The sequence below is a fragment of the Oryx dammah genome, unplaced genomic scaffold (genome assembly GCF_014754425.2).
Source record: "Oryx dammah isolate SB20612 unplaced genomic scaffold, SCBI_Odam_1.1 HiC_scaffold_8, whole genome shotgun sequence".
In the NCBI taxonomy this organism is placed as follows: Eukaryota; Metazoa; Chordata; class Mammalia; order Artiodactyla; family Bovidae; genus Oryx; species Oryx dammah.
Genome location: NW_024070192.1, coordinates 31,594,771 through 31,622,402, shown reverse-complemented (window position 1 = coordinate 31,622,402; position 27,632 = coordinate 31,594,771). Strand labels below are relative to the sequence as shown.

General features: G+C 46.5%; 1 protein-coding gene and 1 long non-coding RNA gene across 6 annotated transcripts; one reads left to right on the top strand and one right to left on the bottom strand.

The window, feature by feature from the left end:
* Positions 1-108: 108 nt before the first annotated feature.
* On the bottom strand, positions 109-25,840 carry ZNF18 (zinc finger protein 18). Of its 5 annotated transcripts, none has more exons than XM_040243331.1 (7): positions 25,771-25,840; positions 11,155-11,633; positions 9,304-9,487; positions 8,776-8,879; positions 6,246-6,336; positions 5,534-5,641; positions 109-1,339 (listed from the first exon to the last, which is right to left on the bottom strand). In XM_040243331.1, the coding sequence occupies exons 2-7, from the start codon at positions 11,539-11,541 to the stop codon at positions 567-569; spliced, it is 1,647 nt and encodes a 548-aa protein (XP_040099265.1). In that variant the 5' UTR covers positions 11,542-11,633; positions 25,771-25,840; the 3' UTR covers positions 109-566. The 5 variants fall into 5 exon arrangements, with proteins under 5 accessions (XP_040099265.1, XP_040099270.1, XP_040099267.1 ...); XM_040243336.1 differs by having other exon boundaries at positions 8,776-8,876; positions 25,480-25,773; XM_040243333.1 differs by lacking the exon at positions 25,771-25,840 and adding an exon at positions 25,480-25,767.
* LOC120865969 lies at positions 1,896-3,093 on the top strand. Its single transcript, XR_005721571.1, has 2 exons — positions 1,896-2,514; positions 2,779-3,093. It is a non-coding gene; the product is annotated as an uncharacterized LOC120865969 (long non-coding RNA).
* Positions 25,841-27,632: the final 1,792 nt, after the last annotated feature.

Below are 27,632 nucleotides of genomic sequence, written 5' to 3'. Positions count from 1 at the left end.
TGTTCCTGTCCCTGTCCCTCCGATTTGTTCGAGCTAATCTGGGAGCTCAAGCACCACTGAGGGTTTGTGAGTTCCAGTCAGCAGACCGTGGATGCTGCACACATAGACGAGATGGGGAATGACCACCAGGTTTATTGAAAGTTACCTTTGCACCCGTACTACAGAGACCACACGTGAGCCCACTGGCCTCTTTGCTCCCCCTTCGGAACAGAAGACCTGCTCTAGGACCACAGTCCTGAGGGCAGATCCGGTGAAACTCTTTCCAGAGAACACTCCTAAAATGGGACCTCCAAGTGACACGTCTTTCCCGAGGGGTCCGGGAGGACAGACGAGTGGGAAAAGGAAGACTTCTCTTTCTCCCGATGCAGAAGCAAGAAAGTCAGCCCGCGTGAGATCCAACTCACAGGCCGAGCTCTCCTCCTGTCTAAAGCCGTGTTCTGGTCTCTGCTCTGCAGTCCATGGAAGACTGAGAGGACAGGGATGCTTTCTAAGGGACGCAGTTCCTTGGGATGGAGTCAAGTCTTCTTGAACAGACCAGGGGACAGAACGGGACTCAGAGAGCCCGGCTACGGGCGGGGCTTCTTCCCCAGGTGGGATCTCTGATGTTTGTCGAGGCTCGAGCTCCAGCTGAAGCTCTTGCCGCAGCGGGTGCACTTGTAGGGCTTCTCGCCCGTGTGTACCCTCTGGTGCCGGTTGAAGTTGGACCTCTGGATGAAGCTCTTCTCACACACAGGGCACTTGTAGGGCTTCTCGCCCGTGTGGATTTTCTTGTGGTAGCGCAGCCCCGAGAAGTCGCTGAAGCCTTTCCCGCAGTAGTCGCACTTGCAGGGCTTCTCCCCAGTGTGGACCCGCTGGTGCTTCACGAAGCTGGAGCTCCGCAGGAAGGCCTTTTGGCAGGTGGGGCACTGGAAGTACGTCTCCCGGCTGTGAGTTCTTTGGTGGAAAACCAGCTGCGAGTTCCGGTAGAAGGTCTTGCCACACTCCCTGCAGGTGGGGAGTCTCTGGGCCATGGGGACCCTTGGCTGCCCTCGCGGAGCGGCCTCTCTCTTCTCCTCAAGCCATGGTGTGGGTGAATCCCCGGGAAGCGGGGGCAGCAGGTGCAGGCCCGGCTGCTTCCTGGAATTCCTCTCCCGGGGGCAGAGCTGACCCTCTGTCCCCTCGCCCCGCAGGTTCCCCTGGGCCTCTGAGAGGTCCTCTCCTTCTCCAGAGGGTCTTGGCTCATCCTCACTGAAGAGGCCGCTCAAGGGAGCCTGCGGGAGAGGCTCTCCCGATGCCGGAGGGTCCTGGGCCCTGTAGTTCTCCAAGTTCAGGTTCTCTTTGTCATTCTCCCCTCTGTCCCCTAGAAGGAGAAAGAAGATGCAGAATAGCTCAGTCAGCGGTCTGCCCTGCTTGCCAACCTGTGTGTCAGAGAAAGGGTCAGCCCAAGACATGATGACTTCTCTTTACCAAGAAGAAGGAAAATGCTGTCGGACCTGAGCACCCGGCACTCGCTTCATGTGCGTCCGGCTATGACTCAGCTCTGGAAAGGAGGACTGACAGCGGAGGACGGCTCCCAGAGGCCGCAGCGGCCACCTTGGAAAAGCAGCAGCCAGCTTCCGATGCCCAGGAGAAACAAGTCTAATATAGGAGAGCTCTACGCTAATGAGTATTGGTTTTTATCTGGTTATATAAAAAGGATAAATATGAACATGAAAAATAATTTGAAAAGCATATGAAAGAAAACAAAATCAGCCTTAATCATAGCACCCAGAGGCAATAGTGCGAGTGTACATTTCCTTCCAGTCTTTCATCTAAACACACATGTCGGGAAGATACCCTGTTGAGGGCATGGCAACCCGCTCCAGGATTCTTGCCTGGAGAACCCCCATGGACAGAGGAGACTGGAGGGGTACAGTCCATGGGGTTGCAGAGTCAGACACAACTGAAGGGACTTAGCCTGCACGCATGCACGTACATGTGTATGTTTTTCACTGACATGACCAGTACCATACTGTATAAACGGTTCTCTACCTGGCTCTGTAGCCTTTCAATGGTAAAGGGTGATGTTTATTAATTTCACACGGGTCCTCCCTTTCACAAGTCACCCCGAAGTTCGAGTCATGCCCCTGGGGCTGTGATGCCCGGAGAAGCTGCCGTGTGAAAGTCTGCGCCCTTGGTCTGCGCAAGAATCCAGCTTCATTGGTGCTTCACTAACTTCATTAACTCATGAAACAGTTACATTTTGTATTTCTCATAACTTGGGGTTTTGGTTATTACTACTCAGCGACCCATGTGGATCATTATGTGGGTGGTAGAGTTTATCTTCAACTTTTCTAAATGACTTTATTCCTGCAGATCTGAAGGAGCCGTCTGCCCTTCTCTCTGCTATGTCGGTGTCTTTGGAGCTGTTTGCCCTTCTCTCTCCTATGTCGGTGTCTTTCGCATTATCGGCTAGAGACCCAGGAATCTGCTGGAGCGCCAGACTGGAGCTTGTTAATTCAGAGCCTTAGAACTTGTTTCTCTTGGAAGGCCAAGGTACTCTCTCTTGTCTTAGAAGAAGCCTTTATAGGTATCATTTTAAGGAGCTGAATAATGGCTCACCGTGAGATATGATAATAAACACAGTAGAGTAAAACAAGGAACTTTATTTAAGACTTCTCCTACTCTGGGAATCTAAGTTGTTTGTTATATTTGGCTACTGTAAATAATGACGTGAGAAGCTTTTTTCTTCACAAATTCTGCCCACATTTCTGATCAGTACCTTAAAGGTTCCTCAAAGTACAGTTACTGTGTCAACAGGCATGAATGGTGTTATTAAGGCTGCTGACACCCACTGGCAGATCAACTTCCAGAATGATGGTGCCATCCTCAAGTCCAAGAGGCTGGGCAAAGAGGAAGCAAGGGTTCAACACCTACCTATTGACTGTCTCAAGACTCTGCTGCTCAGACTGGTGGGAAACGGCTTCTTGTTGGTATAAACGTTAATTCTTTAGTTATTAAAGGATCGATTTTTTTCCCACATTTTTGAGTTACTTTTCATACTCCAAGACTGCTGTCCATTATTTTTAAACTGGGAAAGTCACTTTTCTCTTATCAACTTGCACTCACGCTTTCTATTTTAAGAAAAATAGTCACTTACCTGTCATGTCTATGAAAAGTTTTCACCAGTTTAGTCATTATTAGTTTGTTTGGGGTTGTGCGCTCCGTGGCTCAGTCCTGTCTGACTCTCTGCGACCCCATGGACTACAGCCTGACAGGCTCCTCTGTCCATGGGATTTTCCAGGCAAGGATAGTGCAGTGGGTTGGAATTTCCTCCTCCAGGGGATCTCTCTGACCCAGAGATCGAACCCGAGTCTCCTGTGTCTTCTTCACTGAAGGCGGATTCTTTACTGCTGAGCCATCGGGAGTGGGGAGAAGCCCCTTGTTTGGAGTTATTTTTGTGTGTAGAAGTTGTGGTTTCTTTCTTTTTAAATATAGTCCAGTCTGTTAATCATTTACCTAGTGATTTTTTTTCTGTCGCTTTTATACTTATAAAAATCATCCCCAGCTTGACATGAGTCAAATATTTACCTATTTTCTTCCCTATTACTATTATTTTATTTTCATATTTTGTCTTTTCCATCTGCTTCCAACTTATTTTGTTAGACAACACACACAAAGTTGAAGCGGACTCCTCTTCCCAGAGTGTTTTCTCCTGATTCTGCTCAGAGAAGAGTGACTCATCCTGGGGACTCGTCCTGCTTTTCCCTTCACCAGTCCTTTACAGACCAGCCTCTGGTCCCCAGCTCCCTTTTCAGTTCCACTGGCTTGTATTAGTATTGCACTATGTGACTGAGTTTATGTTTCAGAAATGCCATACTCTGAATATTTACAAGCCCAACACTGATGAAACACTCTTCTTTCAAACCTTTTTACTATTCTTGCAGTATTCTTCCCAATAAGTGCTTAAGAATCATTTTTCCAAATATAGTTGACTCTCAAACAATGTGGGGGTTGGGGCACCCACCTCAGTGCAGTCAAAATCCAAGTGTAACTTTACAGTCTGCCCTCTGTATCCAGATTCTGCACCTATGACTTCAACCAAACGTGGACTGTGTACAAATTTATTGAAAAACTCTTGAGAATAAGCATTCCCACACAGTCCAAACCCTTACTATTCAAGGGCCAACTGTATGTGTATAATTTTCATCCTTTGAAATTGTGATTAGAGGTATGGGTGTGAGACTTTTGGAAGCTCACTTCCCTGCTGACCTGCTTTTCCTGTGAGCTGTTCCTCCATGTGGTCACACAGAAGAGCATACCCACTCTCTCCTGGGGCATGTGCCCCCTGCCCTGAGCTCAGGTGAGGCTTCCCTGGTGGCTCAGGGGTAAAGGATCCGCTGGCCACTGCAGGAGATGCAGCTTCCATCCCTGGGTTGGGAAGATCCCCTGGAGAAGGAAATGGCAACCCACTCCAGTGTTCTTACCTGGAGAATCCCATGGACAGAGGAGCCTGGCGGGCTGCAGCCCATGGGGTTGCAGAGTCAGATACAACTCAGAGGCTAAACAACAACAGCAACTGAATCTAGGTCTGGCAGGCTGTTAATTCCGTAATCTTGGGACCAGACCACTCCTTTCCTGCCTTGTTATTCCTGTCTCGTCCCTGCACACCTGGACTCCCATGTCAGTGGCCCCCAGGACTCTCCTCCTTGGGGGGTACCCTCCCAGCCTGTCCTGCAGGTGGCTGCTTTCGAAGTCTCTCTCCCCACAGATCCTCTCTTAAGAACCTACAATGGCATTTCTTTGCCTTATCAAGGCAGGCTGGCTTTATACCCTCTCCACAGTTTGGTTCAAGGTAAGATCTAACAGGACTATTGTTAGAAAATGAGATGAAAAGGTGTGTGTGCGTGTGTGTGTAGGTAGGTAGGTTTGACAGTCGATTTTACGTAACTGCAATGTTTTTAAAAGAATTCAGAAGGCAAAGGGTGACTGCTGTTTTACAACAGACCAAGTTCATATTTCTTTGTATCAACCTTAAAATATGTGATTGATACAAAGTATTTGTTGTTACTGCTGTTTAATGAAACTTGGGGTGCATAGAAAGTAGCTGAAACATGTTTTTCTGCTTGGGGTCTTGTTTATTTTGTTGGGAGTTGGTGGGTTACCATTTACCATAACCAGAGTTAAAAAAAAAAAAAAGGTCCAGTTACTCTGGACCTTCTCCTTAGGAAGAATAACAGTAATCTGTTAGATGATCTTTTTTTTTTTTAATAGAACTCAGTCCATATCTGATTTGGTCTCGGCCTGTACAATCTTAGTTCTCTCTGAGAAAGGAAGCCATCACAACAGGCTGGAGTGAGGCAGCATATCAGATTCAGGGTCCTTCTTCCATAATTAAACACCTGTCAACAACCTGACAGCCAGGGACAAGGAGCCCAACCTCAGTATTCAGCCTGGACTGACCAGGCCATGGCTAGTTATTACCAATGTAACAGAAACCAAATCCTAACCTCTCCCCCCATTACCTCCAGTTTAATGACTGGGAGTCAGAAATGGCTGGGGACAGGCCACTCACCTATGCAGGTGGGGCTTGGGATCTTCTCACTGACATGCAGGTGTGGCCCTGCCAGCTCTATCCCATACCCAGCTGGATCAGTCAGGTCAGGCCTGGCACTGGAAATGCCTGGAACAGAGAGGGGTTCTGTGGGCCTGGATGAACGGGGAGGACTGGGGACCAGGCTGTGCTGTTAAAGGAGGGCCATAAGTGGAGAGAGAACTGAGAGGCTCTGGACACCAGTGAGGAGCCCGTCTTGGAGGGACACGGGGAACCTCGATGACATCAGCACCCTCGGGATGGCTGGATGACGGCAAAGGCCTCAAAAAGAAGGCTCTGGGCGGGAGGGGTCAGACCACCTGGCAGGCTGGTGCGCGGATCGTGACTGGGACCCCACCCGTGGTTGGCTGGGCACAGTTGGCCACAGCCGAGCTCTGTCGTAACCAGCACCTGCAAGCTACGAAACAGTGAGAAAGTGACTAGATCCGCCGCTCACTGTCACCATCTAACTGAGGGCACCCCGGCACCCACTTCACAGAGGAGAGGAGCCACCATGGGGCCAGGCGCACACAGCGCGTTCAATACACGGGAGCCAACACTGTAGCCCACCCCCTCCCACTCCTCAGCTCCCAGCTGTGTCTCCAAGGGTTTCTGTCACCCGGAGAGTGCTGAGCAGAGTGGCCGGTCACCCCTAGAGCACATGGGGGGTGCCCCTTCCACCAGGCTGACCCACCTGCACCTCCTGAGACCATCTTCCCATAGGTCTCCAGCATGAGATCCCAGTACTGCTCCTTCTGGGTAGAATCCAGGTGCCTCCACTGCTCCTAGAGAAGAACACAAGGCCTGAGTCCAGGGGAGGGTCCCGAACCATCCCTCCCTGCCTGTGCAGCACGGAGGAGAAAGGAATGGCCTTAGGGTCCTGGCCATCAGAAGGTCTGAGAAACCACGGGAGGTGGTTCCAGACGGAGTCAACAGGCCCGGCCTCTGTACTTCTTGCCATGGAGAGGAAACATGTAGGTTTTAGGTCTTGTGTTCTCTTTTAAGTTGCCTGTTTGGGGAAGCCCTTTCTCCACTTGGCTTGTGTTTAACTCTCAGGGCTCAATGGAGAGATCTTTGGGCAGAAGAAGGAGCCCAATATTCCCAAGACGTCTTTGATGTCTGGAAATTCAGGAGGGAAAGGAAAGAAGTTTTAAAATGAATTTCTGATTAGCAGGTATTAAGCTTAAAAAAAGAGACGAAAAGGAGGAGTTAAATGTTTTTGGGTGGAAGAAACTGCAAAGATGAAAAGTGACCTCTATATGTTTAACTACTGATCATAACATTTTAAATATGGATTTTAATTTAAAATTTTCTAAAGTAGGAATTTTCTACTTTGTTGATCTTCTGTGAGTGAAGTTACCTTAACAACCGTCTGGAAATAACCAGCTTGAGCAAACGCTGCTGAATGCAAGAGTCCTTAGTCCTTCGGGTCAGAACACACAGACCCCCTCTTTTGCACTGGCAGTAATACCCGCGAGGTGGCCTGGCCCCCAGACACATGGGCACCAAAAGAGTAGCCACCAAGATGCTGAAGACATCCACCAAAACCCTCCAGGGCAACAATCGACCCTTTCAAAGCCCAGAAAAGAGTCTCTGAACAGCGAACCTCCAACCTTAAAGCCACAGACTTACTTGAGGAACTGCCAGAAGCCAGCAGTGCTTGAATGAAACCCTTGACTTAAGAGACATGACGCCAACTACAGCCCTCCACGTCCCTCTCATTTTCACAAGAGCAGAAAAAAGTCTAACTTCCTACTCTGGGAGGACAGAAGTATGAGATTTGATGGGGAAATAATCTGGATTTCATGTGGAAACAGCACCACCTTGTGGGTTTGTGGGGCATTGCCACAACTGACTCGCACAGAGCCATGTGGACCGAGTTCCCCTCTGGAGGTCTGAACACACGGGAACGGGCGCCACACATCCCCGAGTCTGGGAGGCTCTGTCTTTGACTCAGTCCCACGTCTGCCATGTGGACCTCACACCCAGCCACTGTTCTCGAGGTTCCCAAATCAGGGAAGAGATTAGAGAACGTGATTCCTTACATTTAAACATTCCCTTCAGATATAAAAGACTTCGTTGAACACAGAGGGCCTTCTGATACAAACAGGTGTTGTTAGTTTAGGGAGGGGCACTGGGACTGGGTCGGGATGGTCTGTCAGGGCTGAGCTGCTGTTCATCAGGCATCAGCTATATATAGGAAATTTACTTATACATTCTATATATTTATATAGGGCTTCCCAGGTAGTGCACTGTGGTAAAGAATCCACCTGCCGATGCAGGAGACACAAGTTCGATCCCTGGGTGGGGATGATCCCCTGGAGGAGGACATGGCAACCCCCTCCAGAATTCTTGCCTGGAGAGTCCCACGGACAGAGGAGCCCCGCGGGCTACAGTGTATGGGGTCGCAGAGTCAGACATGACTGAGAATACACCACATATTTATATACATACGTACATATATACTGATACATACATACATACATACACACACACACACGCACACATATATGGTGTTGCTGGTGAACATTAAGAATCTTTGGACCTCGAGCTATCCAGAACAGGTCATGGCTAATGTCCGTATATAAGTACCACAGAGCTAACAGCTAACCCCACTAGTTGAAGTATGTTAATATATACACCTTTCACAGGGATGCCCTGTATTTACTGTAGAAGCAACAAGAGGCCTCCAAGTCTGCTTGTCATCCTTGGCAGAATACCCAGTTCTTTCCTCTCAAGCAGCCTCCTGCCTAACAGTCTGGTTCCTGAGTACCCTGAAAGCAGGAAGAAGGGTACTCTTGAGTCACTGAAAAAGGTATACCCCCCTGCCACTCCCCACCCCTACCCCAAGTACAATGCGAAGCTGGGACTCGGGTTTCTAGATCTCTGGGCCTGGAGAGCTGAAGCTCAGACCTGGCTTCAAACCACGTTCAACACACATAGCCTTCCTCACCTTCACTCTAAAGGACCCCACAAGGAGAGTCCTGAGAAGGAGGAGTTCTCTAGAGGTTTGGAACAATGCTTTGACTAAAGTCTACAGAGGCTTGAAAAACTTCATTTTTATCAAATGCAACTTTTCAGAGTTGCTCACCACATAATCAAAATAGATCTGTTTCTGAGACTTCTGTTTGTGGCCAGGATGGAGTGAGAGGGGCTGGGTTTACCTTCCTGCTGAAACCCTGAGGGCAAGGTTCTGGGGTCGAGAAGCAGGGGACCCCACTCACCTGAGATGCTGTGTGGAGAAGGGAGGCTCCAAAGTCCTGGTTCCCGACAGGCATTTGCTCGGGCTGGGCAGGCAGCTGGGCAGGTAGCTGGGTGGCAGCCGCTGCTGAAGGCAGAGACAGAAGACTGAGCATCCTGATGTCCTTCTCGACCACTCACAGAGGGCACAGGGATAAACCTCCCCGCCGAGAACCCGCACTTGTCCCACCACCCGCAAACTCAGACCCACGGTTACCTCCCTAACCAACTCCGGCTCCTCCAAGCTTCCTGACAGCTGCCCCTGACATCTCCTCCCACCTTCCTCAGACCCCAGATCCAAAAGGCCTGGCCCTGTCATAAAGTGGCTTACATTGCAGACTTTGAATCCCCAATCGCAGTTGATTCCTGTAGGCGCACCCTGCATCCCACATGTCCAGACACACCCCAATTGGTGCGGCCTAAGGTGTCAGTTCCCTCTTGGCCTGCTGGTCACGGTCCCCTGGTTTCTCCAGGAGGCAGCACACACACCATCACCAGGACCCGCCCCTCACCTAGACCTTGCTCCACGTCAGACTCCTCTTTCACCACACAGCTCAGTGGACCCCCAGGCCCGAGGGCTGTGTTCCGGAGCCCAAGCTTCTGAGGCTCTTCAGCAGGAGACCCTGCGTCCCCTGCTGGGCAGCTCGCGGGCTCCGCCTTCTCTGAGACTTCCTGTCCCAGAACTTGGATGCTGATCTAGAGACAACACACTGCTGATTACTCAAAGACCCAGAGTGAGGGTTTCTGAAAAACACAGAGCTACCCTTCCAGAACGCATCCTAAGGCAGGCCTTAGGGACACAGGGCAGGGAAAGAAAAGGCCAGCATTTATTTCTGGTCCAGCAGGAACTGGGCAGGGAAGCATCCTGAGAGCAGCTGGAGGATGAGGCCAGAGGGAGAGACCTGGGAGCCCTTCAGACAAGCCGCTGGGGCTGTCCTACTGGACAGCCTCCACCAATTAAGATGCAGGAGTCTTTGGGACAACTCCCCAAACACTCTAAGGATGGGATGGGAGGGGAGACTTTATCTTCAATCCCTAATGGCCAAAAAGTGTAGTGTCACAGGGAGACCTAGGATCAGGTGTGGCGTGGGGGTACACAGAGGAGGTGTAATGAAAAACACACTGAGGACATATAATGAATCTTCGTCCCAGGCTCCTGGCAGAGCTCCGAACCCCCTGGAATGTCCTGAAGGACAGGAGCGCCAGGAGCCACTGTTGTGGTTCAGAACAAGCCCCTCCCAACCATCCCTGAGTTGATCATGACAGGATAACTCTTGGTGGCCCCGGATAGCTTCAGGATGGAGGCCTGTTGTCAGGGGAACTAACCTGGTGACTGGAGGGCCAGAACATTCAGCCCCGCCCCTCAGCCTCTAGGGGACAGAGGGGCTGGAGCTCTTCCACCACTAATGGCCAATGATCAATCTGTCAGGCCTGAGTAATGAGAACGCCATAGCAACTCTTCAACTGTGGGGTTCAGGGAGCTTCCAACCCGCTGAACACATACAAGGGTCAGGAGGATGGAGTGCCCAGAGGAGGGCATGGAAGCTCTGTGTATCCCCCATCTCTTCTATTTGGCTGCTCCTCAATCATATCCTTTAGAGCAAACTGGAAAATGGAAGCAAAGTGTTTCCCTGAGATCTGAGTCATCCTAGCAAGTTATCAAAGCTGAGGAAGGGGCCTTGGGAACCTCCCAATCTGTAGCCAGCTGGCCGGAAGTCTGAGTGACCCCTGCAGCTTGTGATGGGTGGCTGAAATGGGGGAAGTCTTACAGGACCAGCCCTTAACCTCTGGGTTGAGACAAGCAGACCGCTGCTATCACAACTGAACTGAATAGGAGGACACCTAGTTGAGATCAGAGACTCAGAGAATTGGTTGTTGGTGTGAAAACCCCCACGTATTCAGTGCCAGAAAAAAAGATAAAACCCCAGGACTTCCCTGGTGGTTCTATGGTTAACCACTTCCCTGGTGGCGCCAAGGCAGGGGACACAGGTTCGACCCCTGGTCCAGAAAGATCCCACATGCTGTGGGGCAACAAAGCCTGTGCATCACAACTACTGAGCCCACACGCCCTAGAGCCGGTGCTCTGCAATAAGAGCAACCACTGCAACGGGAAGCCCATGCACCGCAACTAGAGTAGCCCCCGCCACTAGAGTAACAACTAGAGTAACTCCACAACTAGACAATAGCTCCCACAACTAGACAATAGCTCCCGCAACTAGAGAAAGCCTGCACGCAGCAACAAAGACCCAGCGCAACCAAAAGTAAATAAATTGATTAATTAAAAAAAAAAAAAAGACAATGCCCCTGCTAAGACCCCAGAGGACCTGGTGCTTCCCTCAAAGATCACAGCACTCTCTGCTCACCCACTGCCACAGCCTCTGGGGGTCTCCCTTCAAGCTCTGCACGAGGGTCACGGCCTCCTCCCCGCTGCCTGGACACTGCTTCCGCACCCACGTCTGGATCTCCCCAGGCAGAATGCTCAGGAACTGCTCCAGCATCAGCATCTCCAGGATCTGCTCCTTGGTGTGAACCTCTGGCTGCAGCCACTGGAAACAGAGCTTCCGAAGCTGCTGGAGGGTTTCATGGGGCCCGGACATCACCTGGTAAGGAAACTGCCTGAAGAGCTGGCGTGCGGTCTCGGGGCTGGAGGGCTCCCCTCGGGGGGTGGCATCTGGGCCAGGGAACAGGAGCTCCTCGGCCTTGGCCAGTGGTGGCAGCGGGACAGGAGCCTGCCCCCACTCCACGGGCATTGTCTGGTGTGGCGAGTCCTTTTAGGGGACGTGCTTCTGGGACGGAGCTGTCCCCAGGAGAGCCAAGTCTTCTCAGGCCTCTCACAAGGACCCTGGAGGGGCAGTAAGAGTGACATTACACGAGCTGGGGGGATGCACTTTCACAAAGAACAGAATCACTGGCCTGCCTGAGAAGCCTTGGAGGGAGGGAGGGAGTCGTGGGTCTTCTGAAATCAATGGGTGCACTATTTTACTTTGAAATATGGTAAACTTGAAGCTGCAAAGCAAACTACTAGAACCATAGCTAGACTGTCACCACAACCCTGACCATTTTTAGTGTTCTCTCTTGGTCTTCAAATGGCCAGACCAAGTAGAAGAATGAAATGCACCACGTGAAGCATGTTCACTAGGTTTCCAGGTAAACAGCTCGTCTCCACAACACTTCGATATCTGTACCCATAGGTCTGCAGACTAAAACAGAGAGCTGAACAGAGACATTGATGCCCTAGGAGTAAAGACTAAGGTTGAAATGATTGCGTGTGTGCATGCATGCCGAATTGTGTCTGACTCTTTGCAACCCCATGGACTGTAGCCAACAAGGGTCCTCTATCCATGGAATTTTTCAGGCAAGAATACTGGAGTGGGTTGCCATTTCCTTCTTCAGGGGATCTTCCTGACCCATGTTTCTTGCACTGGCAGGTAGATTCTTTACCACTGCGCCACCTGGAAGCCCAAGGTTGAAATGACTAGATGCTTCCAAAATAAATATGAAGTTGAAGAGAACTTTTTCCTCAAAAGGTACAATGAAAGTTCTAAGTGACCTCTTTTGAGTGCCATGTTGATGACTGGGAATTTATGAAAAATCTGTCATACTAAAATTTTCAACCCTAAACAGAAAAAAGTCTTAGAACTAAATACTGACTACTGCAAAAACATTCCTACAGACATGAAGCAAGTTTTATGGTGAGTGGTATCAAAATTCAGAAGGCAGGAACTAAGACAAGGAAAAGAGAATTAGGAAATAACAAAGTTAATATTAAGATATTTTTAAAGGAGCATGCAATATTTCTAGCTAGCTTTCTTGCATGTAATCCTAATATTGGATTATTGGGTCTATCTTAAAATATTATAAAGGAACTGGAGGCCATCATTTCTCCACAACATAACCACAACAACCAAAAAAACACCCAGTCACTTGGGTGCCAGGGTTAATCAGAGATCAGTACAACACTCTAGCTTTTGATGGCTGCTTTGTCCTTGAGGGGGCTTCCCTGATAGCTCAGTTGGTAAAGAATCTGCTTGCATTGCAGAAGATTCCTGGGTAGGAAGATCCCCTGGAGAAGGGATAGGTTACCCACTCCAGTATTCCTCGGCTTCCCTTGTGGCTCAGCTGGTAAAGAATCTGCCTGCAATGTAGGAGACTTGGGTTTGATCCCTGGGTTGGGAAGATCCCTTGGAAAAGGGAAAGGCTACCCACTACAGTATTCTGACCTGGAGAATTCCATGGACAGTATAGTCTATGGGGTCACAAAGAGTTGGACATGACTGACCAACTTTCACTTTCAATTTTTTCACTTTTGTCCTTAAGTGTAAGAGCAATGTCTTTATTCCCATGACTTCACCCAAACAGTTCACTCTATATCACAACATCATTTAAAAATAAAACAAGCAGGAGATTGCTTCAAGATGGTGGGGTAGAAGGCCACGTGCTCACCTCCTCATGTGAGAGTGCCAAAATCATAGCTAACTGTTGAACAATCACTGACAAGAGGACACTGGAAAAAAAGGTACCCCATGTCCAAAGACAAAGGAGAAGCCACAACGAGAGGGCAGAAGGGATGCAATCAAGAAAAAATCAAATCTCATACTTGCTGGATGGGCAACCCACAAACTGGAAAACAATTATACCATAGAGGTTTTACCACTGTTGGGAAGGTTCTGAACCCTAAGTCAGGCTTCGCAACCTGGGAATTTGGCAGAAGGACTAGGAATCCCCAGGGAATCTGATGTTGAAGACCAGCAGGATTCGACTGCAAGACTTCCACAGGACTGGGGGAAATGAAGACTCCACTCTTGGATGGCACAAAATCTTATGTGTACCAAGACCCAGGGGAAAAGAACACTGACCCCACAGGAGACCGAACGAGATCTGCCTGCTAGTGTTGGAGGGTCCCCTGCAGAGGTTCAGGTCGGCGGGGCTCGCCATAGGGACGGGGACACTGGCAGCAGCTGTCCTGGGAAGGGCACCTCGGCATGAGCCCGCTTGGTGTTTGCCAATAGCCCTACCATCAGTTCAGTTCAGTTGCTCAGTCATGCCTGACTCTTTGCGACCCCATGGACTGCAGCACACACCAGGCTTCCCTGTTCATCACCAACTCCCCGAGCTTACTCAAACTCATGACCACTGAGTCAGTGATGCCATCCAACCACCTCATCCTTTGTCATCCCCTTCTCCTCCCGCCTTCAATCTTTCCCAGCATCAGGGTCTTTTCAAATGAGTCAGTTCTTTGCATCAGGAGGCCAAAGTATTGGAGTTTCAGTTTCAACATCAGTCCTTCCAATGAATATTCAGGACTGATTTCCTTTAGGATGGACTGGTTGGATCTCCTTGCTCTCCAAGGAACTCTCAAGAGTTTTCTCCAGCACCACAGTTCAAAAGCATCAATTCTTCGGTGCTCAGCTTTCTTTCTAGTCCAACTCTCACATCCATACATGATTACTGCAAAAACCATAGCTTTCACTAGATGGACCTTTGTTGGCAAAGTTATATCTCTGCTTTTTAATATGCTGTCTGGGCTGGTCTACCATAAAGCCTATAGATTCCAGGGTTGGGTCACCTCAGGCCAAACAACTAACAGGGAGGGAGTATAGTCCCACTCATTAGCAGATAATTGGATTATAGTTTTACTGAGCAAGGCCCTGTCAGAGCAAGACCCAGTTCTTCCCCAGTTCCTCCCATCTGGAAGCTTACACAAGCCTCTTAGCCTCATCTACCAGAGGGCAGAGAGCAGAAGCAAGAACAAGTACATTCCTGCAAGCTCCAGAACAAAAAGCACAATCACAGAAAGTTAATCAAAATGAAAAGGCAGAGAATTATGTCACAGATGAAGGAACAAGATAAAAACCCCAGAAAAACAACTAAATAAAGTGGAGATAGGCAACTTACCAGTAAAAGAATTCAGAATAATAATAGTGAAGATGATCCAGGATCTCAAAAAAAAAAAAAAAAAAAAAGAATGGAGGCACAGATTAAGATGACATAAAAAAGGTTTAACAGAGATTCAGAAGAACTAAACCAGAAAAAGAAAGCAAATTTTTTTGAGGGGATAAAATAGAAAGGTAAGAAGATTATGTTTCTTGTGTGGACCCCACTAACTGTCCTTTGTGCTTACAAAGAGACCCATGTATTGGGCTAGTCAAAGAGTTCATTTGGGTTTTTCCATAACATCTTACAGAAAAACCTGAACAAACTTTTTGGCCTACCTGATATTTCATTCATATATTCATCCAGCACCCAGAGGGCTACAGCAACATGTGCTCAATAATTCAGGAATTCTATTTCTTTTCATGGCAGACTACCCACTGCAAACAACAACAATATTGGAGAAAGCCTAAGAGGCCACTGTTTTTAGGCACTGGACAACAGGTAGGCAAGAAAGGAATCCCTGAGGGAAGAAAAGCTCATGAGGAGGGTCCCATGGTCATCATAGCTGTCTGCAAAGGAATGATTTCCCAAGCCCAGTGCAGGAAGCTGGAGCTCAAGCAGAGACCAGGGGCTACTGAAGTGGCTAGAATAGTAAAGAGCAGGGCAGTGGGGAGGAGGAAGCTGTGGCAATGGAGGCAGACAGTTGTGGAGGGGGGGGGGGTGGTTTCCTTGTGATGAATCTTGGCCAAGGGTTGGACTGCACTCAGCATGGTGGAACTATCCAAGGTTCAACAGGGAGCAGTTGTTACCATGTTAAAAGAGCAAATGAGGGATACAGAAGTCCAACCAATAAGAGACATTTACATTTCTGACCCCAAAAGTAGAGAAACATTCAATGCATCCTGAGTTATCTGAAAGGTCATGTTAGGAGAAAGGACCATGCTTGAGAATAAGACCTACCTACTCTACACATGCCCCTCAAAACCAAAAAACATGCTTCAACAATATCCACCAAGGAGGCCCAGTCTGTTGGTCTATTCTGATCCAGTTAGAAGAATTTGAGGGAATTCCTTGGCAGTCCAGTGGTTAGGACTCCATGCTTTCACTGCCAACAGCCCAGGTTCAATTCCTGATCAGAGAACTAAGATCCCACAAGCCATGCAGAACAGCCAAAGAAGAAAAGAATTTGGGAAACACCTTGCGTTTTCCAAAGATCTACCCTAAAACCAAGCTGGTTATTGTTCAGTCACTAAGTCACGTCTGACTCTTTGCGATCCCATGGACTGTATCATGCCAGGCTTCCTTGTCCTTCACTATCTCCTGGAATTTTCTCAAATTCATGTCCATTGAGTTGGTGATGTTATCTAGCCATCTCATCCTCTGCTGCCCCCTTCTCCTTTTGCCTTTAATCTTTCCCAGCATCAGAGTCTTTTTCAATAAAACAGCTCTTCGCATCACTGGCCAAAGTATTAGAGCTTCAGCGTTAATCCTTACAATGAATATTTAGGGTTGATTTTCTTTAGGACTGACTGGTTTGATCTCCTTGAAAAGGTTTGACAAACCTAGACAGAGTATTCAAAACCAAAGACATCACTTTGCCAACAAAGGTCTATATAGTCAAAGCTATGGTTTTTCCAGTAGTCATGTATGGATGTGAGAGTTGGACCATAAGGAAAGTTGAGCACTGAAGAATTGATGCTTTTGTATTGTGGTGCTGGAGAAGACTCTTAAGAGTCCCTTGGATTGCAAGGAGATAAAAACCAAACTAACACAACCCAAAGGTGATCAGTCAGTAATTGAACTGCCTGCTAGAAGAAAAATCAATGCTCTTCAGAAGAAGATAACAGAATCCTTAGTGTCTACAATGTGCCATCCACAATATCCATGATGCAATCCAAAATCAAGGGGAAAGAAGTCAAGAGAATCAAGGCCTGATGGCCTCAGGACTTAAAAACGAAATAATTTTAATGACAGAAGAGATAGTGACTTTCCACAGAGAACTAGAAATCATAAAGAGAAACAAATGCAAATTCTAGGAAATGAACTGTCAACCTAGAATTCCACATCCAACAAAAACTCCTTTCAAAGAAAGAATTAAAGACATATTTCAGATTTTTAAAAAGCCATGAGAATTTTCCCCCAATGATGCGTACTGCAAGAAATGCTAAAGGACATTCTTCCAGTTCAAGGAAAACTCATATCTACAGAGAGGAATGAAGTGAAGTCGCTCAGTCGTGTCCAACTCTTTGTGACTCCATAGACTGTAGCCTACCAGGCTCCTCTGTCCATGGGATTTTCCAGGCAATAGTACTGGAGTAGATTGCCATTTCCTTCTCCAGGGAATCTTCCCAACCCATGTCTCGAACCCAGGGCTCCCGCATTGTAGACAGACGCTTTACCATCTGAGCCACAGAGAGGAATGAAAATCTCCAAAAATGGTAAGCACATGGTGAATAAATGTAAGATACTATGCTTCCATTTATTCTAACTTCCTTAAAAGAAGCAACTGACTGTTAAGGCAAAAATAGCACTAGTATAAGCAGAACATAAGATAAGTAGAAGTGAAATATATAAATACAGCACAAAGAAGGGGGTAAATGGAATTAATCTGTTATTAGGTTATTACATTTATGAGGTGCTAATGAATTCTTTGCAGCCAAAGATGGAGAAGCTCTATACAGACCACAAAAACAAGACCAGGAGCTGACTGTGGCTCAGATCATGAACTCCTTATTACCAAATTCAGACTCAAATTGAAGAAAGTAGGGAAAACCGCTAGACCATTCAGGTATAACCTAAATCAAATCCCTTATGATTATACAGTGGAAGTGAGAAATAGATTTAAGGGCCTAGATCTGATAGACAGAGTGCCTGATGAACTATGGAATGAGGTTCGTGACATTGTACAGGAGACAGGGATCAAGACCATCCCCATGGAAAAGAAATGCGAAAAAGCAAAATGGCTGTCTTGGGAGGCATTACAAATAGCTGTGAAAAGAAGAGAAGCTAAAAGCAAAGGAGAAAGGGAAAGATATAAGCATCTGAATGCAGAGTTCCAAAGAATAGCAAGAAGAGATAAGAAAGCCTTCTTCAGCGATCAATGCAAAGAAATAAAGGAAAACAACGGAATGGGAAAGACTAGACATCTCTTCAAGAAAATTAGAGATACCAAGGGAATATTTCATGCAAAGATGGGCTCGATAAAGGACAGAAATGGTCTGGACCTAACAGAAGCAGAAGATATTAAGAAGAGGTGGCAAGAATACACAGAAGAACTGTACAAAAAAGATCTTCACAACCCAGATAATCATGATGATGTGATCACTAATCTAGAGCCAGACATCTTGGAATGTGAAGTCAAGTGGGCCTTAGAAAGCATCACTATGAACAAAGCTAGTGGAGGTGATGGAATTCCAGTTGAGCTGTTTCAAATCCTGAAAGATGATGCTGTGAAAGTGCTGCACTCAATAGGCCAGCAAGTTTGGAAAACTCAGCAGTGGCCACAGGACTGGAAAAGCTCAGTTTTCATTCCAATTCCAAAGAAAGGCAATGCCAAAGAATGTTCAAACTACCACACAGTTGCACTCATCTCACACGCTAGTGAAGTAATGCTCAAAATTCTCCAAGCCAGGCTTCAGCAATATGTGAACCGTGAACTCCCTGATGTTCAAGCTGGTTTTAGAAAAGGCAGAGGAACCAGAGATCAAATTGCCAACATCTGCTGGATCATGGAAAAAGCAAGAGAGTTCCAGAAAAACATCTATTTCTGCTTTATTAACTATGCCAAAGCCTTTGACTGTGTGGATCACAATCAACTGTGGAAAATTCTGAAAGAGATGGGAATACCAGACCACCTAACCTGCCTCTTGAGAAATCTGTATGCAGGTCAGGAAGCAACAGTTAGAACTGGACATGGAACAACAGACTGGTTCCAAATAGGAAAAGGAGTACGTCAAGGCTGTATATTGTCACCCTGCTTATTTAACTTCTATGCAGAGTACATCATGAGAAACGCTGGACTTGATAACACCACAAGCTGTTATCAAGATTGCCGGGAGAAATATCAATAACCTCAGATATGCAGATGACACCACCCTTATGGCAGAAAGTGAAGAGGAGCTAAAAAGCCTCTTGATGAAAGTGAAAGAGGAGAGTGAAAAAGTTGGCTTAAAACTCAACATTCAGAAAACAAAGATCATGGCATCCGGTCCCATCACTTCATGGGAAATAGATGGGGAAACAGTAGAAACAGTGTCAGACTTTTATTTTTGGGGGCTCCAAAATCACTGCAGATGGTGACTGCAGCCATGAAATTAAAAGACGCTTACTCCTTGGAAGAAACGTCATGACCAACCTAGATAGCATATTCAAAAGCAGAGACATTACTTTGGCGACTAAGGTCCGTCTAGTCAAGGCTATGGTTTTTCCTGTGGTCATGTATGTATGTGAGAGTTGGACTGTGAAGAAGGCTGAGGACCGAAGAATTGATGCTTTTGAACTGTGGTGTTGGAGAAGACTCTTGAGAATCCCTTGGACTGCAAGGAGATCCAACCAGTCTGTTCTGAAGGAGATCAACCTTGGGATTTCTTTGGAAGGAATGATGCTAAAGCTGAAGCTCCAGTACTTTGGCCATCTCATGCGAAGAGTTGACTCATTGGAAAAGACTCTGATGCTGGGAGGGATTGGGGGCAGGAGGAGAAGGGGACGACAGAGGATGAGATGGCTGGATGGCATCACGGACTCGATGGACGTGAGTCTGAGTGAACTCTGGGAGATGGTGATGGACAGGGAGGCCTGGCGTGCTGCAATTCATGGGGTCACAAAGAGTCGGACACGACTGAGCGACTGAACTGAACTGAATGCAGAAACAGGAAATTGAAAGGAAGAAGTAATGTCAGGTGAGGTGACAGATGGGAAACATAAAGGTGTTAAGTGAGGGGTAGGAAATGAGAAACCTGAGTTATAAAGTGGAACAATATTAAAGCACACTCTGATAAGTTAACCTTTGATAATTTAAGGATGCATAATGCTAGCTGTAAAAGTATTATACAAAGAGGTATAGCTAAAAAACCAAGAGACAAACAATGAAAAGCAGTCAATAATATACAGGAAAGAATCAAGAGAAGAATAAAAAGCAGAAAGATCAAGTGGAAAAAAGGACAGTACGATAGACTTACACCCAACCAATCAATAATTACATTAAATGTAAATGGACTAAACACTAGAACTATAAGGTACAGATTGTCAGATTTAAAAAAAGCAAGACCCAACTATATGCAATCTACAAGAGACATTTTATATATAAAGACACAGATAGTTTGGAAATAAAATGGAGGAGAAAAGACATTCCATGCAAACAGCAAGCACCCGAAAGCTGGTATAGTTACTTAGTATCTAACCAAGAAACTTCATGACAAAGAGAAAAGGAGGGACATTTTATTATGATAATTGTGTTAAATCACCTAGAACACAGAGCACCCTAAAAAGTGTAGACACCTAATATCAGGTCTAAAGGAAAAACTCAATCATCACTGGAGATTTTAACACTGTTCTCTCAGTAACTGATAGAAAAATAGACCCCCCCCAAAATATATATATATATATGAGTAAGGAAATAGATATCTACTACTGTGGGCAAGAATCCCTTAGAACAAATGGAATAGCCATCACAGTCAACAAGAGTCCGAAATGCAGTACTTGGATGCAATCTCAAAAACAACAGAACAATCTCTGTTCATTTCCAAGGCAAACCATTCAGTATTACAGTAATCCAAGTCTATGCCCCAACCAGTAATGCTGAAGAAGCTGAAGATGAATGGTTCCATGAAGACCTACAAGACATTCTAGAATTAACATCCAAAAAAGATGTCCTTTTCATTCTAGGGGACTGGAATGCAAAAGTAGGAAGGCAAGAGATACCTGGAGTAATAGGCAAATTTGGCTTTGGAGTACTGTATGAAACAGGGAAAAGGCTAATAGCGTTTTACCAAGAGAAAGCATTGGTCATAGCAAACACCCTCTTCAAAGAACACAAGAGAAGACTCTACACATGGACATCACCAGATGGTCAATATCAAAATCAGATTGATTATATTCTTTGCAGCCAAAGATGGAGAAGCTCTACACAGTCAGCAAAATCAAGACCGGGAGCTGACTGTGGCTCAGATCATGAACTCCTTATTGCCACATTCAGACTTAAATTGAAGAAAGTAGGGAAAACCACTAAACCATTCAGGTATGACCTAAATCAAATCCCTTACGACTATACAGTAGAAGTGACAAATAGATTCAAGGGATTAGATCTGATAGTGTGCCTGAAGAACTATGGATGGAGGTTCATGACATTGTACAGGAGGCAGTGATCAAGACCATCCCCAAGAAAAAGAAATCCAAAAGGGCAAAATGGTTGTCTGAGAAGGCCTTACAAATAGCTGTGAAAAGAAGAGAAGCTAAAAGCAAAGGAGAAAGGAAATATATATCTATTTGAATGTAGAGATCCAAAGAACAGCATGGAGAGATAAGAAAGCCTTCCTCAGTGATCAGTGCAAAGAAATAGAGGAAAACAACAGAATGGGAAAGACTAGACATCTCTTCAAGAAAATGAGAGATATCAAGGAACATTTCATGCAAAGATGGGCTCGATAAAGGACAGAAATGATATGGACCTAACAGAAGCAGAAGATATTAAGAGGTGGCAAGAATACACAGAAGAACTATACAAAAAAGATCTTCATGACCAGGATAATCATGATGGTGTGATCATTCACCTAGAGCCAGACATCTTGGAATGCAAAGTCAAGTGGGCCTTAGGAAGCATCATGATGAACAAAGCTAGTGGAGATGATGGAATTCCAGTTGAGCTGTTTCAAATTCTGAAAGATGATGCTGTGAAAGTGCTGCACTCAATATGCAAGCAAGTTTGGAAAACTCAGTGATGGCCACAGGATTGGAAAAGGTCAGTTTTCATTCCAATCCAAAAGAAAGGCAATGCCAAAGAATGTTCAAACTACCACACAATTGTACTCATCTCAAATGCTAGCAAAGTAATGCTCAAAATTCTCCAAGCCAGGCTTCAACAGAACATAAACTATGAACTTCCAGATGTTCAAGCTGGATTTAGAAAAAGCAGAGGAACCAGAGATCCAATTGCCAACATCCGTTGGATCATCAAAAAAGCAAGAGCGTTTCAGAAAAACACCTACTTCTGCTTTATTGACTATGCCAAAGCCTTTGACTGTGTGGATTACAACAAACTGTGGAAAATTCTTCAAGAGATGGGAATACCAGACTACCTGACCTGCCTCCTGAGAAATATGTATGGAGGTCAAGAAGCAACAGTTAGACCTGAACATGGAACAACAGACTGGTTCCAAATAGGAAAAGGAGTACGTCAAGGCTGTATATTGTCACCCTGCTTATTTAACTTATATGCAGAGTACATCATGAGAAACGCTGGACTGGAGGAAGCACAAGTTGGAATCAAGATTGCCGGGAGAAATATCATTAACCTCAGATATGCAGATGACACCACACTTGTGGCAGAAAGCAAAGAACTAAAGAGTCTCTTGATGAAAGTGAAAGAGGAGAGTGAAAAAGTTGACTTAAAGCTCAACATTCGGAAAACTAAGATCATGGCATCTGGTCCCATCACTTCATGGCAAATAGATGGGGAAACAATGGAAACAATGACAGACTTTATTTTGGGGGGCTCCAAATTTACTGTAGATATTGACTGCAGGCATGAAATTAAAGGGCGCTTGCTCCTTGGAAGAACAGTTATGACCAACCTAGACAGCATATTAAAAAGCAGACATAACTTTGCCAACAAAGGTCCGTCTAGTAAAAGCTATGGTTTTTCCAGTAGTCATCTATGGATGTGAGAGTTAGACTAGAAAGAAAGTGAACTGAAGTGAAGTGAAGCTGCTCAGTCGTGTCCGACTCTTTGTGACCCGTGGACTGTAGCCCACTAAGCTCCTCCGTCCATGGGATTCTCCAGGCAAGAACACTGGAGTGGGTTGCCAAGCTAAGCACCAAAGAATTTGATGCTTCTGAACTGTGGTGTTGGAGAAGACTCTTGAGATTCCCTTGGACTGCAAGGAGATCCAACCAGTCCATCCTAAAGGAAATTAGTCCTAAATATTCATTGGAAGGACTGATGTTGAAGTTGAAACTCCAATATTTTGGCCGCCTGATGCAAAGAACTGACTCATTTGAAAAGACCCTGATGCTGGGAAAGATTGAAGGCAGGAGGAGAAGGGGATGACAGAGGATGAGATGGTTGGATGGATGGCATCACCGATTCAATGGACATGAGTTTGAGTAAGCTCGGGGAGTTGGTGATGGACAGGGAGGCCTGGTGTGCTGCAGTCCATGGGGTCACAAAGAGTTGGATGTGGCTGAGCGACTGAACTGAACTGAAGGAAATAGAAAATCTAAACAACACTGTGACCCAAGTTGATACAACCATCATTTAAAACAACAACGGCAGAGTACACATTCATTTCAAATGCATAGGAAGCACTCATGAAAACAGAATATAATTATGTTTCAAAACACTAAAATCTTAAAGTATAGATTCTCTGATCACAGAGTAATTGAACTCTAAAAATTACAAAAGAAAACAATAAGATACCTAGAATATCCTAATATATGGAAATATTAAATAACCTACTGTCAAAGAAAAAAACCAGATAGGAAATTAAAACATTTTCTTCATATTGACCGATAATGAAAACACAACACATTAAAATTTGTAGGAAATGGCCAAAGGCTGCTTAGAGAGAATTAAACAGCTTTAAGTAAATTTGTTAGGTTGGGAACTAAGTGAATTGCAAAAGGCTTAATCTGCAGGGCTTAATGCAAAGCCAGAGGAGGAGATACTTTTACAGATTAGAGTTAACTTTTCCAGGAATGTCTTTTATAAACAAATTATTATTAGTGGAAGTACTTTGTCTCATAATTAAACAACTGCTGAGTGAATTTTACAACTTAACTCAAATGCTGAGAAAAATTAACTCTATTGAAAATAAATAAACATGTTAAAACTTTTAAATATATATGCATCCTTCACTATCTAGATATAGCTCCTGAATTTCAAATAACAAGTAGCAAGATTTTAGACAGCAAGAAACTGATCTGTGGACTTATTCATATTTACTTAGTTCCTGAATTAAAATAGCAGTTTAGATAACACCTAGGGAAAGCGACTTTCAGGGAAAACTGTCTCATAAATTATTTAACTCTGATTTCAGCTATTATATTTTCACATAATGGTAGGGAAAATGCCTCAAGTATTCATAATTAAATTACTTTATGGGCTTCCCTGGTGTTTCACACGGCAAAGAATCCGCCTGCAAGGTGGGAGACATGGGTTCAATCCCTAGGTTGGGAAGAGTCCCTGGAGGAGGGCATGGCAACCCACGTCAGTATTCTTGCCTGGACAATCCCCATGGACAGAGGAGCCTGGCCAGTTACAGTCCATGGGGTCACAAAGAGTTAGATACGACTGAGCAAGTTAAGCATAGCACACACATAAATGGTTCATAGATTGGTACTGCAAATACTTCAAGAGAATACACTCCTGTTAGTTTTGGAAAAAAAAAAAAAAAAGGAAAGTTCTCCCAAATGTATAGTTGTTATACTTATTAAAGCTATAACAAATTAGACTGCACTTCTAACTGAACATCTAGGTACGGATACTTATCCATTCACACATGAGCAGCCATTTGCAGAGCACAAAGATGGTCTCCTTAAACTTTAGTCAAGCTTCTGAGTTCTTTTTGAGTAGGGCTGGCCCTTGGACTCTGTCCTTGGCCCTTCTAGTCTAGTTTAGCAAGAATCTTTCTGACTCCAGTTTAGGGAAAATCCCTTACTTTTGAAATTTGATCAAATTCAACATCCCTTGATATCTGACCAAATTTCCTTTGGCCCTGACCTGCCTTCAGCAAAGCCGGTCAAGTTAGTTTAGCCAGAATGACCCTATTAAGGCAGACGTTTCCTCTTAGTAATTTTCCATCCACTGACCCCACCCTACCCCTTGGCTATAAATCTCAACTTATCCTTGTTGTATTCAATCTGTCCCTCCCACACCTCAAAACCCCATGGGAGTCCCCCTCAATACCGTCCACCTTATTGTTTTTAAGGAGTATCTGAGTAACTTTTTTCTCTGTCAAGTTCCATGTTAGGCACGGTTCAAGCAGATCCTCAGAAATAGGCTTCCCTGGAGGCTCAGCAGTAAAGAACATACATGTCTGCCAATAACGGACAACGAAGGTTCCATCACTGGGTGGGGAGAGATCCCCTGGAGAAGGCAATGGCAATACACCCCAAGTATTTTTGCCTGGAAAATTCCACGGACAGAGAAGACTGGCAGGCTGCAGCCCATGGGGTCACGAAGAGTCGGACACGACTTAGCGATTAATCACAACCCTCACAAATACCCAGCAAGGCGAGTATTACAGTGTACAGGTCTGAAATCTCTGAGGCTCACCGAGGCGGCCAAATTCAAACCCAGGAAGCTCTAACCGCCTGTGCCTTTGGGAGGAGAGCGGCAAACCTTTGGTAACTTGAGGCGGGGGGTGGGGAGGAGGGGGGTGGGGAGGAGGGGGGCGGGCAGCGGGCGGGCTTAGGAGCTGTCACGAACAGCTGGAGGGGAGGAGGAGCTACAGGCACCGAGGCCGGAGAGGATCCGGCCCTGCCAGGCGCCGGGCAGCGCTGCCCACTGAGCCCTCCACCCTCTGCCCACGACGCCGACCGCACCCAGGAGCCAGGCTGCGGGCATCAGCCCATACGGGTTCCCTCTTCCCGAGGCTCACTTCCAGCCTTCTCGGGGAGGCGGGAGAGAGGGGCCCCTTCTCTTCCCAGGCCAGAAACGTAGCTGGAAAGTCCGGCGGGGCCCACAGGCTCGGGAGCGCTAGCCCGGTCGGGGTACCGTGCCTCCACTCACAGCCCCGCCGCCCTTCCCCCCGCACTCGCGGCGTCCCCGCGCGCGTCCAACGGCCGGACGCCGCTCCCGGAGGCCCGGCCGAGTCCGGCGCGCACGCGGGCGGCGCCATGTCCGGCCCCGTGCCGCGGCGTTCAGGCCACTCCAGCCCGCGTGCGCTCACCTCGGCCCGCGGCGCCGGCTTCGGGCGCACTTCCGGGAAACGGGCGGCTGTGCGCGACTCTGGGTCCGACGGGGCGGGGCGCCGGGGCGGGGCGGGGGCGGGGCTGAAGCCCAGGCTCTGATTGGCTGTCGATATAGCCCCGCCCCGCTCGCGCCTCTGAGGCCGCTGTGCGTCACGCAGCGGGCGGGTCTCTCATTCATTTGAGCTGCGTGCGGTCGCTCAGTCCTCACCTGGACCTTTAGTGAACCCCAGGTCTGGATCCGGCACTGGGCCAAGCAGTGCGAGGGATGCAGAGGTCGTTCTCGTGTCTTTCCCAAACCCTTCGGCCCCTAACCCCGGCTCTTAACCGCAGTCTCTCCTCCTTGTGGTCCTCACCTCACTTAGAACTCCCAGGGGCGTTTGATTTGCCCTGACCTTTCTCTGTCAGGCTTCTCCAGCTCTCACTGACTCTGCGTTTCCTCGGCTCCCTTCTTCGACTGTTCCTCTTTCAGTGTTGCTGTTCTCTTCCCATCTCGTCTTGTCTGTCTGCCCCCGCCTCCCCACCCCACCCCCATTCTCACTCCTTCAAGTCTTCCTTGCCTCCTCCCTCCCCTTCTTCCCTTTCCACTTGACAATAATCTCCAAGTCCTAGGATTTTACCGCCTTGTTCATCTCTCCGACACCTTCCCTCTCTCCACCCTCTACCCCTACCTCCTTCCAAGTCATTTCTAACTAGGATAACAACTGTCCATCTCCAGGTCATCCTGCACTCTACCACTCAGTCATCCTGTGTGTTTTTCTAGGTCGCAGGGCCTGAACGAAATCCACTGTGTGAAAACTATTTCAGCTTAACCCAGGTGGGAGTTTTTTGAAGTTGACTTGTATAACAATGCTGTTTTTTGACTTCCTGGGCAGAGCATGGTAGCAATTTGTCAGAGACATGTAGAGTGACACTTGCCTAGGGTGTTATTCCCAACGCCAAGGTGCTTTGCTTCTAAGAAAGTCAAGAGGTGAGCTGATTTGGAAAGGGAGGATGATGAATTTCTATCTTCAACACGTTAGTTTTTAGCTGATCAACATCCAAGGAACATAACAGTAATTTGGAAGCTTTAGTTGAGTCACAGAGCCCTCTTGAATCTGATGGAAGCTATAAATCCGTTCCCAAGGAAAATGCACATACATCTCTACACAGAAAATTTTGCACGCAAATTCAGGGAGTTCACAGAATCCTGAAGTGCATTCTTGGAACTCATGAATTTCAGGTTGAAAACTCTTACTCTGGTAGATGGTTCTTGATAAGGAAGAGACACTTGGCAGTTTAATAATTTCTTTATAAACTGGCAACTTGCTCCTTGTGATATAGGATCATCATCCCTGCCCAAAGTTTTGGCAGCTAACTAGGTCAGTTAGTTTCTTGAAGTTTGAGTTAAGAAACAATTATTTATTATTATGCTTAAATTATTGATTATTAATTGTGTATTGTAATGCTTCTCCTTAGACCACTGCCAAAAGCATCATTTTGGCAGTTTGTTAAAAAATTGTATTTCCAGGCCCCATTTCTCAAGAGCATGTGATCAGAGAAGGCAAGAAATCTGGCTTAACGAGTCCCCTTTAAGAGTCTGATGTGTAGCCATGTCTCAGAAACCCTGGTTTAGAATGGTGGTCACCACACTTTTTAGATCAAGCACTCTTCACCAGTAAAACTATTTTGAGGTTAGAGAGCCACTAGTTGTATATGTTTTTATTAATAAGTAACATACATGTATTATTTTGCCTACATATTCTATATAATAAAACATGTGAATATAACAGTTAAGAAAGACAGATATAAGAATGAAGAAGTAATATTTCAAAATATTTCCTTATTGAATAAATTTCCCATT